The 18,946-nt window shown below is 37.1% G+C and overlaps 1 protein-coding gene across 1 annotated transcript; it reads right to left on the reverse strand.

Annotated features, from left to right (window-relative positions):
- Positions 1 to 14,320: 14,320 nt before the first annotated feature.
- Positions 14,321 to 15,644, reverse strand: LOC140170799 (nucleotide-binding oligomerization domain-containing protein 2-like). The gene is made up of 2 exons (XM_072194019.1): positions 15,497 to 15,644; positions 14,321 to 14,988 (listed from the first exon to the last, which is right to left on the reverse strand). Exons 1-2 carry the CDS (start codon positions 15,642 to 15,644, stop codon positions 14,321 to 14,323), a joined length of 816 nt encoding a protein of 271 aa, XP_072050120.1.
- Between the last annotated feature and the right edge of the window lie 3,302 nt (positions 15,645 to 18,946).

Below are 18,946 nucleotides of genomic sequence, written 5' to 3' on the forward strand. Positions count from 1 at the left end.
TGTGTTGATCGATCGATCGACAGAAAAAGTTTTGTATAGACAGAATTGCTTGATGTGCAGTGCAGTAAATTTGTAATTTACAAAGCGAATTTTAATGCCAGATATTATTTTAAAATGGTGACTTTTAGTGAAATTATATGTGTGTGTAAATTAACTATGATATACCCTGTTTCAGGGGAGCAACTTTTAAACTGGCTTTTAAAGGTATTGTTGACATTATAGTTTGTTTGAAAATATAGGTGTAATGCATCCTAGTTAATAAAAATGTTGTAAAAGAGTGTACACCACAAATGCATTACCCTATGCGTTACTGTGTAAAAACTGGTTGCTTTAAGCCTTTAAATGTATATTTTCTGCAAATGTCAAGATCTAGGTAGTCATAAAAGACGAAGTTATAATGTTCCAAATCCAAAGATACTGTATCCTGCACTATCAAATGTTTCGTCTGGAGACTGGAATTCAGTATTTGATATAAAGCAAATAATATATTTGGACGTATTAGCAGCATGATAGTCGCGTCGGTTGTTATTCAGGAAGTACGTGTGTGAAAGAATTTCAAAGGAAAAATCAATTAAAATTGAAAAAAAAAAAATCTCAGTACAATTTACATATTGTACCTAAATTGTATCCATTGATATAGATTTACTTGATTTGAACAGTTCAAACCTGTTCAATTGACCTTTTCGATATTAAAATCCCGTAAGACTTTGCGGGTACACGTCATTTGACGCCACGCCATGACGCCGATGTGCACATCGTTTAGCAAAATCATTTAATACTGCGTAATTGGCAGCCGTGAAGTGCGCAGTAACGACGTGCGCATCGGCCTGACGCAAGATAAACGTTTAAGATTAAGAGTTCTACAATTGCTAGTAATTATTTCACATAGTAAATTAATGTTCTTTGTAAGCACATGCAGACGCACAGAAGAAAATGACGATTAAAAGAATAATAATTATTTTTCTTGTCATAAAAAAACCTCGAATTGCTGTACGGTGTGTTTCTTTTCCGTCTTTATCGTGTGATGGTACTTAGCTGTTTCAATGTTTCAACTAAATTATTTATTTGAAACTATCATTCAATCAATAATTCATTTTTAAATCATCCTATCTATATCTATGAGTATCTATCAATCACCAATCAATCGTTGAATCATTAATCCAATATATATCATTAATTAAGCAAGTTTAATTGAAATTAATATTAATTAAAATTGAAATATGACAATCGAATTCGAAAAGCCTGTTTTTCGATTGAAAAACCAGGGTTATAAAAAAAAACCCAAAAAAACAACAACAACAACAACTAAGACAATCGAATTGAAAAACCAAGTTTATGGGCGGAAAACCAGGTTTCTCGGTCGATAAACTTGGTTTATCAAAAACTATGACAATCAAATTCGAAAAACATGGTTTTTCGATTGAAAAAGCAGGTTCATCACAAACAAAACTATGACAATCGAATTGAAAAACCAAGTTTATCGGCGAAAAACCAGGTCTCTTGGTCGATAAACTTGGTTTATCAAAAACTATGACAATCAAATTCAAAGAACCTGGTTTTCCGATTGAAAAATCAGGTTTATCAAATAAAACTATGACAATCAGATTCGAAAAACCTGTTTTTTCGATTGAAAATCAGGTTTATCAAATCGAAAAACCAAGGTTTTTCTGTTCTATTGTGTAAACGGTTTCCAAAAAATAAGTCCCCCCCTAAGATTTTTTGGTAAAATCCAAAAACGGCTTGATCAATTCTCTTGTTTTAAAGTTTAGAACATAGGCTGATTAGTTAAGCATCAAGTGAATGGTGTTTTCTTGTTATCTGTTATCATCTTCACTGAGAAATACAGCCATTTATAAAATTTTCGGCCAAAAAAATGCTGCACTTTTCTACATAGGCTTTTTATGCATGACTTTTGGTTTCAGACCTCTTTCACTTGAATAAAATTAATCAAAAGGAATGTTTCTATATATTTTTTGTTTTTTATTAAAATAACATAAGTTAAGATGTTCATGAATTAATTTTTACACTTTTCAAACATGTTTTATGGTTCAGTGAGTAATCATATAGCCATTTATGAAATTTTATTCATCAACAAAAGTTGAACTTTTCTTAATTGGCTTTTTGTATGCATTAAAGTGCGTAAATTTAACAAGTTTTTCATTCTAATTTAATTTATTGGGAAGGAACAAGTATAACTTCAATGATAATAGTAGCTGGTAGTAGCTGATGTTGGTCAACACTTATGGGATCACATATCGGTGCCATATGTTTTGAAGCTAAGTCCAGAGTCCGATGACTTATGCTGTTCCGTTAAGCCAGGTGGAACTCCGTATGTCAATGTCGATGGCAAAATCCACAAAACAAGCTATTTGGACAGCATCAATGGTCCATTTTCTTGGATACTACATTATCGATCTAACAACACTCGAGGACCAAAAGTGATGTCAGACATCCAGCTGTATGTGATGGGAAACTCAAAACTCTTCGATGAAACAGGTTCTCTGTGCACATCTGATGCGGAAATAGAACTGAACGAGTACGAATTTGATGGAGAGCACGAATATGACGATAAAGAAGAAAACCTTGAAGGGACTATTCGTATAATTAACCAATGGCCAGAATACAGAGGCACTGTAACCGCTAGTACCTCTAGCATTCTTGATAAACCTTCAGTAGATTATGGATGGTCATATACAGTAGATGGTGTACAGACCCCAGAGTTTCAAGAAGGAGCAAAGCTTATGAGAGATCAAATTCGTCTACTAAGAGACATGTTTTTTGGTAATGATGTTCATGAAAACTTAAAGAAATTAGTTGTAGATGAAGTTGCACCTGGAAAAGATTTAGATACAGATGAAGAGTTGGATGCTTGGTTCAGAGGAATGTATGTGTCCGCATTGCACCCGGCTTGTACGTGTAAAATGCCTGAGTGCGCAGATGAGTACTTACAAGTGCGAGGAGTGTCAAAATTGAGAGTTTGTGATACGTCGGCATTTGCCACTCAAACGGACGGAAATCCTGCTGCTACGCTCTATGCGATGGGTGAAAAACTCGCTGATATGCTCAAATATCAATACCTAAAGTATGTAAAGGTTGCAGTGCGTAAGGATCTTTTCGTTCCTGTTGAAGATGGACAAGATTATGAACGTTTGGTAGATATTTCAACGATAAAAGCCGGCACACAATGCATTGATGTCTCAGTTACTAGTCAGTGGATATCAACTGGCAAGGACACGTCTGCTGTACTATATGAATGGTCTCTCACCTGTAATGGAGAATTTGACGACAAAGAAGTGGCGAATTTTGTTGCGAAAGCAACTCTGGATAGCGATACTAAAGATGATTGCTCGTCAGAGGGCATTCCACTATTTACCACAGAAAATGTTGCAGATGGAGATCAAGAGTCCAAACCCTTGCATTATGAGTCGTCTTACATCTATATAGTTTGGTGTCAAGCTTACAAATCGGCCACACCTGATGAACTTTGGACAAAGGTTGGTACATGGAAAGGGCCGAAAATACCTGGGACAACTAACTGCTTTAAACTCAACTGCGACCCAGAAATATGCTCTAAACTGGTGAGTTTTGACGATTCTGCAAGGGAATTTGTCTATACCGATGGAGATTCAATGAACACAACTGATTATACTGCGATTAAGAAGGTCGCATCCCGCCACTACAATAAATCATCGGTCTATTTCAGATCGGCGTCGATGAAATCATATCCGGGCGCAGATTGGAAGTTTGCTGCTGAATATTTCCTCGAAGACGTATATGCTTCATCAGGTCGACGACTGTCCCGTCAATACCCACCACTGAATAGTCAACGTGGCTGGTGGTCTGAAACGTCTGATGGACTGTTGTATTATGAAGCCAATGGAATGCGTACGAGTACAAAACTTGCTAGTTTTGATCTGGACGGTACACTTATAGAAACAAAGAGTGGTTACACATTCCCTCAGGATGAGAACGACTGGGTGTTTAAATACGATGGAGTAGTCGCAAAACTGCAAGCAAACCACAAGAATAAAATCAATAACGTTATCATGAGCAACCAGAATGGTATTGAATCGGGAGCACAGAGCAAAACTGAATGGATGGATAAAATAGAACAAATCGTGTCTCAAGTGGACATTCCAATGTACGCAATGGCATCCATTCTCGACAACAAATACCGGAAACCAAAGACAGGAATGTGGGACTACTACACGTGTAAACTGAACCAGTTTGAGATGGTCGATAAAGCAAGTGCTGTTTATGTTGGAGACGCAGCTGGTCGTCCTACGGACTTCAGTGATTCTGACAAACAATTTGCAGACAACGTTGGAGTCCAATTTCAAACTGAAGCAGCGTATTTCCAAGGGAAGGTAGAGCTGTGATGTTCTAGAAGCAAGTGCAAATATGATTATTGACAAACCTGTAGAAAAGTAGAAATGTGAAGTCATTTTCAGATATGTTATGCAGAATTTTGACCAGATTAAAATGATATCAAATTTGTATATCAAAGGGAAACTTGACTTAGAGCCGGAACGCGGGCCCTATTTTGTACACAAAGTCTATGGAAAGCTATTTTGTAATATGAACCCTCTTTCATACCAATCGAGTCCATGCCATAGTTCCAGGAAATAATTAAAAGCCATGGCATCAGCCGGGAACATCGGTTGACATTTATTGGCGAATTAAATGGTTCAGTTTCATGTATACAGATAATAGCAAACTCTATATTCCCAATACATACTGCACTACCGAGCTTTTGCATGAACACGTGAGGTGCCATCCCCGGTTGGATAGATCGAGTTAGTATCATGCCCAAGCATGTACTTTCTCTTTCGGTAGGTTGGAACCTTTCCTGGCTGGGGCACCGAGTACGCTTGCGCTGTGTGCAAATTGTTTGATTGAAAAACAACTACAGTCAAGACCAGTAAATCCAAAATAAGTCAAGCATTCATTTGAAAAAGAAAAGGCAACATAAAAATGGAACTATTACTATAACCAGAAAGCTGATAGAGATCTTCCCGTACTTATCCCATACTTAAACATCATTACTTAACTGTGAAACGCTTAGGAAAAACAGAATTCTAAGATCTTAGACTTTCAACCTTTGAAGCAAACAAAAATCCAAGTTTTGCTTAACCAGTGACAACATTCCATCAGCCACCAACAGTCAAACCTCCAGTCAAGTTCAGAAGTTCCTCCACAAGATCATTCGGCAGAACAAGAGCTAACAGAAACAGCTACCAACTCAGAGTAACGACCTCCAACAAGACCAAGTCAATAGATACGTCTAGCTGAGCAACCCCATCATAAACCATTTACACCATCAGGAACAGATGTCGCAACAAGAACCAAAAGAAGATATTTTACCCTTCCCAGATCCCTTGGCGCAAGATATATCACTTTGTTTTCAATTCGAGAAAAATTAAAGATAGATAGTTAAGAAATGAACATATTTTGCAACATCTGGATGTGCTCTGACTATTGAGGTTGATTTTGTCACTGTCGACCGATGTTGCACTAGAGAGCAAATTGGTACAGGAAATTAAAATGGGAGAATTGCATTGTGGGAAGAGTAAGATATCTTCACTTTGTTGAACCTATGAATTCACAAACTTCAGATAATGCTACTTTGAAGAAGGTATATATCAGTGTGGCCGGGTTAGCTATTTCAAATTTGTCGGATAATGCATGACACAATTTTAAGCGAGTACTATGTCATATAAACTTATCACGATGGTGATCCTTGTTGCGCATGAAATCTAGCATTTAATTTGCTCACCGATAGCTTCACATTCGATGCTAAAGCCCGATGCTTTCAAATTCTAGTAGTAACATGATCATAATTATAACAATTTTGCTCAAATTAAACACAACAAATGCCCTAGATTTCCTAGATTTTTCTTTGCCTTATTTCCCGCGCTCCAACATGAATCTGCAATTTGATGTATGACTTACATTTTTATGATTCTGCAGGCTATATCAAAATGATTGAGTATCTATCAATTTACTGAAAAGCCTGCCTGTTCCAAATGCAACATTGAAAACACATGAAATGTCCAGAATGTTATTTATGACTACATTATTAATCTTCAAATTATTTGGTTTGAATTTTGATGTGTCAGAATCATCCATTATCAATGAAAACTGATGGGTACCAATCATTTTGATACAGCTTGTAAGTAAAAGCTTTTTGTATTTATAGTGGAATTTGCACCGTGTATTTTGAAAAAAAATATGATACTTATGTGTTGATCGATCGACGGAAAAAGTTTTGTATAGACAGAATTGCTTGATGTGCAGTGCAGTAAATTTGTAATTTACAAAGCGAATTTTAATGCCAGATCTTATTTTAAACTGTAAAATGGTGACTTTTAGTGAAATTATTTGTGCGTGTAAATTAACTATGATATGCCCTGTTTCAGGAGTGCACCTTTTACGAGGCAAAAAGCAACTTTTTAAGGTATTGTTGACATGATAGTTTGTATGTTTGAAGGTGAAAAATTAACAATAAGGCACGCTGTTCTAGAGCTGCGTTCAAAAAATTTAACAAATCGTTTTTGAATTTGATTGACAGGCGTCGTCAGACGCAAACTAGTATTTTGTATCTTAATTAGAGGGAGTATAACTTGAAAGTATAGGTGCTATGCATCCTAGTTAATAAAAATGTAAAAGAGTGTACACCACAAATGCATTACCCTATGCGTTACCATGGTTACTGTGTAAAAACTGGTTTCTTCAAATGTATATTTTCTGCAAATATCAAAATCTAGAAGTCATAAGAGACGAAAAAATTAAATGGTCAAGTTATAATGTTCCAAATCTAAAGATATTGTATCCTGCCTAGCTCTGTACTAAGCCAAAAAAGAAACTTATAATTTTTCACAAGGTCCTATCTTAAAATCCTCTCCATAAAAATGAACAAAAATTGCACACAGGATTACTTCAATACTCTACTCTAAACACTGGTCAGTAACCAAACAGTTGTCCACCTGACACAACAGCAAAATGCACTGACATGCAATACCTTCCTGGACCACATTCACAGCGCAACAGATTTCTTTGGCTGGGTTCCAATTATTCGCCTGTACATGAACAAAAATTACACACATGATTACTTCAATACTCTACTCTAAACACATGTCAGTAACCAAGCAGTTGTCCAACTGACACAACAGTAAAATGCACTGACACGGAACAGCTTCCAGGATCACATTCACAGGCGAATAATTGGAACCCAGCCAAAGAAATCTGTTGCGCTGTGAATGTGGTTCAGGAAGGTGTTGCATGTCAGTGCATTTTGCTGTTGTGTCAGTTGGACAACTGCATAGTTTGTGATATGTGTTTAGAGTAGAGTATTGAGGCAATCCTGTGTGTAATTTTGGTTAATTTTGATAGACAGGATTTTAAGATATGACCTTGTGAAAAATTATAAGTTTCTTTTTTGGCTTAGTGTATATTTGGACATATCAGCAGCCTGATAATCGGGTGTTATTCAGGAAGTATGTGTGTGAAAGAATTTCAAAGGAAAAATCAATTAAAATTAAAAAAAAAATCTTAGTTCAAATTTTAGAAATAAACATTTACATATTACACTTAAATTGGAAAATAGAAAATTAACTGCGTCGACATTTGATGAAGGAAGCAAAGAAGCGAATAATAATAATAATGTCGTAAAAGAATATTTATTTTATTACACGAATTTTCGGGCCTCGCCCTTCGTCAGGTGACAAAAATAGTGTTGCACTATTTTTGTCACCTGACGAAGGGCGAGGCCCGAAAATTGTAATAAAATCAATATTCTTTACGACATTATTATTATTATTCGCTTCTTTTGTTGCCTTCTTACACTAAATTGTATGCATTAATATTGATTTACTTCTTTTGAACATTGAAAATGTTCAATCGACCTTTTCATTTTCAGTAAATCCCATAAGCCTTTGCCGTTAGATGTCATGTGACGCCACGCCGATGTGCACATCGTTTAGTGAACATCGTTACTGCGCATATCAAAGCCATGAAATGCGCAGTAACGACGTGCGCATCGGCGTGACGACAGCACAGGTCTACCAGCAAAGTCTTAAGATAAACGTTTAAGATTAAGAGTTCTACAATTGCTATAATTATTTCACATAGTAAATTAATGTTCTTTTTAAGGGATCCAAAATGAGCGTTTATTGCGTTTCGACAGTATTTTTGTGGGACATGAGAGCACCTCAGACCTATCGAATTGCATTCTGAATACGAAGCATGTCTTTCTGATATCAAATAATTTTCATTTTTTAAAATCACAATATAATACAAATTTTATGACAAATTTTGATATATAACAGTCCTCGAAGTAAATTATATAAATCTAATGATATATTCTTAAAGTGTATGTAGCAGGGAGGAAAAGCCGACGGTCAATTGAAAATTTTGACCTTTCATATTGAAGATATGGATTTTTCCCCCAAAACACAGACCTAATTTTTTTTTGGTGTTTTGGGAAAAAAAAAATCCATATCTTCAATACGAAAGGTCAAAATTTTCAATTGATCGTCGGCTTTTCATTCCACCTACATACACTGTAAGTATAAATCATCAGATTTATAAAGTTTACTTCAAGTACTGTTAAATATCAATTTTTAATGATTTGCCATAAAATGTGTATTAAATTGCGAATTTCAAAAAATCAAAATTATTTGATATCAGAATGACATTCTTTGTATTCAGAATGCAATTCGATATGTCTGATGTGCTCTGATGTCCCAAAATAAATACTGTCCAAACGTTCATACCCCAGCCCTTAAGCACATGTAGACGCAAACAAGAAAATGACGATTAAAAGAATAATGACCTTTCTTGTCATGAAAAAACTTGAATTGCTGTACGGTGTGGTTCTTTTCCCTCTTTAACGTGTGAAATTACTTAAATGGTACTAAGCTGTTTCAATGTTTGAACTGAATTATTTACTTGAAATAATCATTCAATCAATGATTAATTTATAAATCTACGGGTATCTATCAATCACCAATAATCAATCAATCAATCATTAATCCAATATACTACCCATGCCATTAAGCAATCATTAATTAAGCAATTTTAATTGAAATTAATTACAGGTTCATATAATACATGCGTGTCACTTGTTGGTAGTGAAATTGTACAAAATAATGCACGTATACTGGGATGTTGATGCGTCTAACGCACAAGCCCTGAATGGGGAGTGCATAAGACGCATCAACGTCTCAGTACAAGTGCATTATTTTGTATAATTTCTCGAGCAACAAGTGATATGCATTTTTTAACCTATTTCATACACGAGAAAAAAATCTCGTGATTTTTGCTATTTTTATAACAAAATTGTTACTAAAAATGTTGGAAAATGCAAGCATATGTAAATGCATCAACCCGCGAGAAAAACGAACGCGTCCAAAAGCACTGCGCGTACTACGCGGAGTGCGCGCTCGCACAATTGTACAGCATTAATGCATGCCTCGTATTTTATTAACGCTTGCTCTGATTGGTTCTCACTATCTAGGAGTGTATGAATTTTAATTTTAATTCTTCAATCAAGCTAGCTGTGACTTCAACCCGTTGACTATTTAGAGAATAAGTAAGGACACAGACTGGAACAAAGCCGTGGTCAAAATTACCCATAGAGACAAATCAGTCAATAGAAGTGCATGACTCCGGGAGTCTCTCTCGGCTTGGCTTCGCTAACGAAGATCTAAAGGCTGTTGTCCATGTTTGCCGCGACGGGCTCGCTGGTGACTGACGAGGCTGATGCGCAATAGGCAGGTCCGACTGCAATAATTGCAGATAAAAGTCTCATCTGCAGTGGTGGGATTCCTAATGCTGCTCTCTTTCCGTCTCTTTCTCTTGTCTTAGGGGCGCACCATTAGATTTCCAGGGGGGGGGCATGGGAGTTTTTTGAAAAAAACAACTTCGCCCACTAGTGAGACGAAAAAAAAACTTTGCCCACTAGTGAGACGAAAAAAAAAAAATTTGCCTCACTGATGAGTACAAAAAAAAAATTTCACCCACCCAACTTTGTATAAAAATTAAAATTGAAAAAAAAAAATACTTCGCCGCCGAAGGCGGCGAAAAAAATTTTTTTGGTGCTCTCGGAGGCGAAAAAAAAAAAATTCCACCGCCTTTGGCGGCGAAAAAAAAATTCTGCCTGACCCAAACTCCCATGCCCCCCCCTGAGAATCTAATGGTGCGTCCCTTATCTGGGTTCTTCTCGTAACTTCAAAGGCAGAGACAGCTTGCTGATTGGTATGTCTCCAAACAATACGGTCAGCAGCCAGGGTAGACTAGTGACTGGGGTCTATGTTGCAGGCTTTCAAGGATGATGTAAGGCAGTTTTTGTACCTTTTAGAGGTGCCCCTACATTTTGTCGCCCCGATGACAGCTCGTCATACAGAATTATCTTCGGTAGGCGGTGGTCTTCCATTCTATGCACATGTCCTGCCCATCGTAGTTGTGTCATATAGTCTCAGTGCTGAGGATGTCTGCTTGCTCAAGGACTTCGACGTTGGTAATGAAGTCACTCCAGTGCTTGTTATTCAGGTGCTTGTTGTTCTACACTCGTTTGTACAGTCTGCCAAAGGCGCTGTTTGCTTTAGCCAATCTGCTGTCAATCTCTTTGTCCAGCTTGGCATCTGAGGAGATAGTAGATCCCAGGTAGGTGAACTAGTTGTTACGAGCCGTACTGACTCAAGGCCAAAATCACCTCTTACCCAAATTCACACGAATGCACAACACACATACACTGTTTGAAGTCTTTAATTGAAAGATATGATTGGTACAAATATATGACAACAAATTCATATATACAAAAATAATCACACAATCACAATAATATTTTAACTACTCAGTACTTAACCAGCAGTCTTCTTGTAGGTGATCATAGAGCTTTTTGTACACTTGCATATCCTTGCGTATAAAATCCTCACACAAATATGGTGCTGCTTTCTCCAAAGGATTATCCCCTTGGGCTGCTTTCTCCAAACTTAACTCCTTGCGCTGCTTTCTCCAAACTTAACTCCTTGCGCTGCTTTCTCCAAAAATGGTGCAATTTCCACCTTTCACACAATATCTTCAGGAAGCAGGACTGCGATGCAGTTGTCCCCACTTATATTGACAGTTGCATTCAAATGTACAAGAAGACCACCAGCTGTGTAGAAGCTGTTATGGCAGCGCGGAGGTAGTCACGTGCGTATTTATAAATACGTGTTTATAAATAACGTAGAAGCATCTTCCACATCTTCTGAGCTTCACCGTCAGTCATTGTGATAATCACTAACCAGCTCACATATAAGTCAAAGCTTTTAATGACCTATCATATGAGCAAGATTATACTTCAAAGTTGTACGAGTGACATAAATTTGACGACGTGTAAACTCTCTGGTGTAAAACTGATCAATGAGATTCCAAGGCGTTCAATGCGTCGTGTTTGGGAAATGTTTTCCACATGTCGCGTTGCAACGTTTGCAGTTCGAATATACATTGGAGTTAAATGTTACTTTCACATCAATCTGAAAAATTCATATTCCGAGACGAACCTTGGCGGTGCACACCGCCTAGAGTAAAAAAAAAAGAAAAGAGAAAATACCGATGTTTCATTTGTCATGACTTACTTTATATTACTTTGTATTTACTAATATTTTTCTTCATTAATGATCACGGTTTTAACTCACTAACTGCCAACATTATGTATCCAGTGTGTAAGCCTAAGCGCCCGTCCGTACGTCCGAAACAGACTATTTTGTTACCAGACGTGCTAGTATTCTAACCATGCAGCTAGTCTGGATATTTTGACCGTTACGTCACTTGTAACTAGGCATGAAGACAATTCCTCAAGGAAGAACAGATTCCCGGAACAAATTACTTGTGTTTCATCTGGTTACACATACAATGACATAACAAAGATGGTCAGATCTACTTTTAGGAGCAGCCTGTCCTGATGACTAGTTGCCTTTTTGCTCAACTAGCGCGTCGTCTATTCGTTGGTCCTAAGCAAGTCATGTTTGAATAATTTACTGTTACTTTTTGACAAGAATAAAACAAGCGTAATTTTTATTAGACAGTTGGGTTACTGTTTGACTAGAATATTAACGTAATTAATAAACAGTTGAGTTTACTCACCCAAAGTTTTCACACTTTCTTTCCCGGAATAAAAAGAGTATCTCCTGCAACTGGCTAGCACTTAAACGGATATTCAGCAAACCAAAGTTGACCAAACTAGACGTTTTCAGGTTACCAATAAGATCACTAAACACTTCTTGGGACACTTCTTCGTCAGTTGCTTCACGTGCACCTACAATAATCCATTTGAATGATTTCATTTTTGGTAATTGAGATGAGAGACATTTTAAAACATCCTCATGATGTGCGTTAATGTTCTGTACCGATAAATTTTGCAGATGACTTTGGGTAGCCGCCTTAAAAAATTCCAATAATCCATTGCTGTCCTTCTCTGCTTTCAATGTTATCTGGTCGAGATCGAGAGACAAACTTGTCAGGGCTTCAGTTTGAGGGACGTTCGTGATGAGTACCCGTAATCCGTTATCATCGACACTATTGTCATAAGCAAACAGTGTTTTAAGATTACGTAAGGAAGGAATCATCTCCCACAATTCCTTGGTACTCTCTGTTGGAGCTTTGTTATCCCTAATCTCGATTGTTTCTAAGGCTAATTGCAATCTGCCCATTGACATCGCCAAGTCCGCAATACCTTTCCCTCCGTGATTTAGGGATAGGTTTAATATCTTGAGGTTTCGTAAATGGTGAAGAATTCGCGAAAGCTCGATGAAATGGTCATCAATCATCTCCGTGTTTCGCAAATCAAGGTACGTTAACAACGGTAGGCAATTGTCTCGTATGATTGAACAGATACAATCAATCTGTGCAGACAAGTTGATGTCTTGAATTTGCAAGATATGAATTGATGTAGTTCGTCTTAAACAGTCACAAAAATGCTCTAATGATCCTTCCTCAACCGCTTGCCATTCTTCAAATATGTGCCACAGTGATACTTGTGCAAGAGCGTACGACGGGCCAGCATCTTTTTCCATTTCTTTAACGATGGGATACTTCGTTGAATGACGTGTAATAAGTTCATCTTGTACCTCTAATGGCTTTTCAGATATGTCTGCAAGTTCATTTCGAAACCTGACTGAAGTCAACATTTCATTATATTCCGATGTACTTACCCAACGGCCAAATTTTGGAGGTCCCGTAATGCGTAAAGACTTAACGAAATCAGGAGGGGCGTTCTGCACAAAATGATTGACAGCCATTGCAGTTTCAGATGTGGTCCCATAAAATACCATTTCTCCATCGGGAAAAAGTGGCAGAAATGCTTCACACTGTTTGATTCTACCTTCGTATAGGCAAAGTAAAAGTAAATTCAAAAACTCTTGAAATCGCTCATACTTGCTTATGTCTAGGCTTACTTTTTGGAATTGTTTTATCTCAGGCTTCATTTCTTCGTCGAAGATGCGCATTAGATACTTACAAATATTTAATGCTGAAACAGGATTGATTGTTATTCCACAAGCAAACAGCAATATCAGACGAACGTGTAAAATATCAAAAATGTTACGTAACTGACGTAAATATGCATGGAACATCTTTTGCTCAGTATCTGCTAAGTCAGCTAGGTATACGCCAGCGCAATATTCTTGAAACGTCTTATGGAAGAACTCGTAACAAACTTTCTTTTTCAGACTCGATACTAATGTTTGACGTCGTCTGGAGTGGTTGTCTTTCCCCCCAGAAGAAGACGCTTCGTCCTTTAGTAGAAAGCCAAGTTGACAAGCCAGTGATGGGTTAAAGTCATCAGATCCAGAAGATGATGCTAACTCTTCTGAAGAAAATACTAACTGATTGTTAGGAGGCCAGAGACATTTGAGGGAGATTCTTCCTAACAACAATTGCGTAACTCGTATCACTTGTTTCGTTTGATCCTTTTCACTTTCTTTTATCGGTTGTTTGGCAAAATAATGTTCTATCATATAGTCGGAAAGATCGCAATAGAGTTCTGTCATTGTGCTCATGGTCGGAGGCTCGCCCTCACTTTCAAGTCCTTGCCAATAATGACAAAGTAGTTGTGTTACTAATGGAACACTTGCTATACCAGGGTTAAAATGGTTTGATTTTAAATAGCTTATCAAACTTTTCGCCAGACTCTGTGAATCTTTGAAGACTTTACTTATATACGTATTCACTTGGCTCTCCGAAAAGCCAGTGATCTCGAAAACAGTATAGTCTTTACATTTCTTGGAAAAATCTGTGAGATTGTTAGGCCGTGTTGTTACTAAAACACGGCATTTTCTCAAACTAAATTTTTAAGTAGTTTTGATAAAGAACCAGATTGATCTTCACTCATATAATTTATTCGACTTTCATCATATCCATCGATAATGATACAAACACGATGTTCATTTGCCTTTATGATTTGAAGTAGAGATTCGGGTGAGAAGTTTGAGTCTTCCGGAAGGAGTTCATGAGCAAATATGACATCCACAAGTTCTGCATCCTTGTCAATCCATCGAATCTTGAGCAAAAAGAGCAAATCAATGAAGTCCCACGGAGATTGATGTGCCCCTGTAGCCGTGTTTTTATTTGGTTTACGATTTTCATCCATCTGTTCAGGGTTTAAATTTGAAACAGCCCAATCATATGCAATTTTCTCCACTACTGTGGTTTTCCCACATCCAGGTCTCCCTTTAAGAATCATTCTTGTAAATGGTTTATTTTCGTTCGACCGTCTGGTAAACATTTCTTCGTATGCCTGCAAAGGTTCTTTTGCCGATTGACAAAGTCCGGGTTTTTCTATAAGCATAGAAATATTTGTAAAAACTTCGCCTAGTGGAATCATTTCAGAGTACGAAGAGCTCCACGGATATTTCTTTATTTTACCGTACGTTCTGGTATAGTAATCTACCAATGCATCTCGGCAACCTTTGAGATCACTTTCTCCGCAGGAGTCTGTTTGGCTCCCTAAAAGGCAAAAATAATTGTATACATGATTAAAGTAGAACATATGGCTGTTGAATAATATTCACTCTTTATTAAGGGCTTTATTAAGGGCTCGTTTAAGCGACGTTTTTGCGTATTTTTGTGGGATCTAAGAGCACATCAGACATATCGAATTGCATTTTGATTTTTTTCCCCACAAACAACAAAAAATGTAGGTCTTTTTAAGAAAGAAATCTATATCTTCAATATGAAAGGTGAAAATGATCAATTGAAGGTCGGCTTTTCCTCCCAGCTACATACACTTTAAGTACATATCATTAGATTTATAAAGAATTTCAAAAAATCAAAATTATATGATATCAGAAGGATATTACTCGTATTCAGAATGCAGTATCTTCCACACAAACGTTGCTATCCGATTCCTTAATCTACCCATATCTAACATTTTATACTTGAACAATTTGATATCTGCGTACCTCTGCTTTCCTTCGGCTGTGCAATTTCTGTTGCTGGAATTTGTGACATCAACTTTTTATTGGTTTAACTTTCTCTTCTATCATTTCTCCGAAAGCAATTTCTCTCCGTTTATTCTCTTCTCTTTCTTCTTTAAGCTGTTTAAGGACTTCATCTTCGCAAGCAGCAATTCCTTGAAATTCATCTGCTAAGAATTCCTTCATGGTTTGCGTCAGTGGAGCTTTAGCGTTTTCTGTTGCCTCAGATGTAGGCAAAGACTTTCGTATCTGTATTATATAATGAGGCACAGACGGAGATCAAATTAAACATGGTAAAATGTGCTTTTATCAATTCGGTATTGATATCACGGTGTTGTTATTTTAGAAGTACCATTTTGAAGCAATGTGTCAGATGAGTTTGTGGGTGTGTATCGGATGCTATTAATGGGGGAGGGGCCTGGGGTGTGTAGGGATGTGGTTCTGATAAGGGAGGACCTTGTGATGTGGGTAGATGGGTTACGGTTTTCGGGAACGTTTTCATTGTGTTAGTAGGTATGGTAGTGGTTTGGGGAGCTACATATATGCGTGTATATATATACATTACAAAACGGTGTACCTGGTTAAGGCGGGATTTGACGTCACCATCTTCATGTGAAATCTTGTTGACACGCGTCAGGCTTTCTATGAGAGTCTGAATATCTTGAAAATATTCGTCCATTGTCGAGTCCTCTATCCGAAACTGGTCCTTCATTTTCAAATGGCAAAGTTCATTCCGAATTTGGAACACCTTTAAAATTAGGTGAAGAATATGGCATTGAATATAAAAGTATAAATACAAATATTATACATTTTAATGCATAAATTATTTCTTGTCAATATGTTATTAACAATTATAAATCATAACAAAAATATCGCTCAAAGTATTATTTTCAGTCACTGTCAGCTCAGGTTTTAACAGGTTTAAAGTATGTTGCCAATTAACCATGTCATTGGATATAACAGAATGAAGGTATCGGGTACAAAATTTTGAAAACAGTGGGTCGTTTGGTATACATTTTTGAGAAGTAATCGGTTAAAAATTTCCCATGGAACAAAATTATATTTTTTTTTTTAAGTTTGCAAAATTTACAATACGAAGTTTCTGAAATAAGAGAATTTTTCCGCATTATTTTATGGCATTTTGATGATACAGTTCTAAAAGAAAGGGGAGTCACTGGGTAGTCGAACCTAAGAATTACATAACAACAAGTTGCCATACACCAAGTGACAAACTATAATGAGCTGTGACATTATCACCCAATTTACATCTCGCTGTCCACAGCCAATACAATTAGACATATCATTTATACACAATGCGATAGAAAATTATAATAATAGTGTATTTATTATGCAAATAACCAGTTTCCTTGCTCATGTGTAATTCTCGCTATTCGCAATAAGGGCGCCGCCAGCGGTTTGCGATGTATCATGGGAAAAATCGTGATGTATCGTGGGAAAATGTGACAATTAAGTTTTTCTCTATCGATTACGAATAATACCGTTATATTGACAAACTAAACGTGACAATATTTTTTAGTTTGTCAAAATAAAGGTGTTACATATTCGATACTCAATAATACTTAATGTGATTTGAAATGTACATCAATTTTTCCCTGATACATCGATTTGCGTGCTGGCGGCCCCTTATTGACAAACTAAAAATCCCAGACAAACAAGAACCTAGACCTATAACTTTGGTTTGCGTAGTGAAGTCAACACTGCTTAGCAACGATTTTGACAAGGACGAAACCCGGACGCAAACAAGCAGACATGTTCGCGTCTACAGAACATTTTGCGTTTGACGCGGGCGATAACGGCGCAGCAATCACGCAAACGATCGCGTTTTTCGTTCCAGACATGAACGCTTATTTCTCCGCGTCCGACCACCCGACCAAAATCACCTTGGATACGTGGCTTCACCTACTGCCATGGTTAGTGATGGGCAGTTACAGGTCTAGGTGGTATGTCTATGCGAATAGCGAGAATTAGCACCATTGGCCTGTTTGCCAAATATGGGCATTATAGCGAAAATGTATTAATATTACAAGGTATATGAAGAGAATATATCCGGAAGGTGTCCAAATTAGGCTCGAATATACCTTATGGTCGATACTATCGAGTGAGTTTGATATTTTTAAGAATGAACTGTAGAATGAATGGTAGCAATGGCATCGGGCCTTGATTCACTACAAAACAGTCAAAATGCTTGTTTTAAACTAAATGTCACGTGATGGCACCAAAAGTGTTCACTTGTTGTCCCTTTTTTCTCCATTTGAAACTTAACATTCCCCCTCACGGTTCAAGTAAAAAATTCAGATTCCCCCTCAAGACCTCCCCCCAATCAGAATCCCCCAACAGCCCAGCAAACACAAAATGTTTTACAGAAAACGTTTAAATGTCTGGTTATAGAAAGGGTATAAAAACGTTTTAATAACATTCCAAAAACATTTTTGAAAACTTGATACAAAACATTATAAACAAAATGTTATTTTGGGGTTGAAAAATTGTTTTGCGAAAAATGTTTGACCAAAATATTTGCAATAATGTTTTAAAAATGTTTCCATGACCTTTATATAACCCGACATTTAAATGTTATTAAAACGTTTTGAAAATAACAAAGAACATTTCTGTGTTTGCTGGACAGTCCCTAAGGTTCTCATGTACGTGGCGCTGGTACGTTTCACATTAGATTTGACTTCAAAATCTCGATCTATAGACCTTTTTCTCACACGTCACCAATCAATCGATATTGGGGTCCAGCATTCGAGTCATTAGCACCCAAACGCAAATACCGCGCCGGCGCGAGCGATCAACTTTGCGCCACGCTAGGCGTCCTGCGCGGAATTGCCAGCTCGCAGTACGCGTATAGTTCGCCACGGTGTAAAAAGTAAACAAAATTGTGAAACAAAACAAAGATTGAATTTTGAATAGCATCGCGGTTTTTCCGTATCTTTTGTATTTTATAACTGGAACAAAGGTAACTAGTATACAGTTCCCGTTTAAACAATTATTTTATGGAAGCTAACGTGAAATATGACAAAACAGAGGAGAAAATACGCAGTATTTGGTGTTTTTACATCGTGGACACGTGAGAAACGCAGTGCACGTGTTGTTTGTTTACATCTCAGACCCCAATATCGATTAGGTGACGTCATCAGAAAAAGGTCTATATTATACGCCACTGCGTACACGCACAGTCCGCACGCAGGGGCATCTAAATGTCCAAATGCAACCCGATGTGTATTCGTATATGCATACCTGTTTTAAGGCATTGTATACATCCATATCTTCATTATGGTATCCTCTGAAATACATCATTATTTTGAGCAAGCTACCAGAATCAAAATCACGTAGCTGTTGTTTATGGTGGTCCTCTAGTTCGGATGGTGTTTGAAACACAAAAACTTTGGATAGCTCAATAGGATCTTGACATATATTGGACGGAGAAACATTCTTCCAAGAAATCTCCCAAGTCTTTGGAAAACATA

This window comes from Amphiura filiformis, chromosome 15, assembly GCF_039555335.1.
Source record: "Amphiura filiformis chromosome 15, Afil_fr2py, whole genome shotgun sequence".
Taxonomy (NCBI): domain Eukaryota; kingdom Metazoa; phylum Echinodermata; class Ophiuroidea; order Amphilepidida; family Amphiuridae; genus Amphiura; species Amphiura filiformis.

Coding starts and splice junctions, on each gene's coding strand:
- LOC140170799 (XM_072194019.1), bottom strand. CDS start 15,644: ATGAAGGAATTCTTAGCAGATGAATTTCAAGGAATTGCTGCTTGCGAA. Junction 14,989..15,496: donor GAAAGTTAAACCAATAAAAA/GTTGATGTCACA, acceptor TTTGCCTTTTAG/GGAGCCAAACAGACTCCTGC.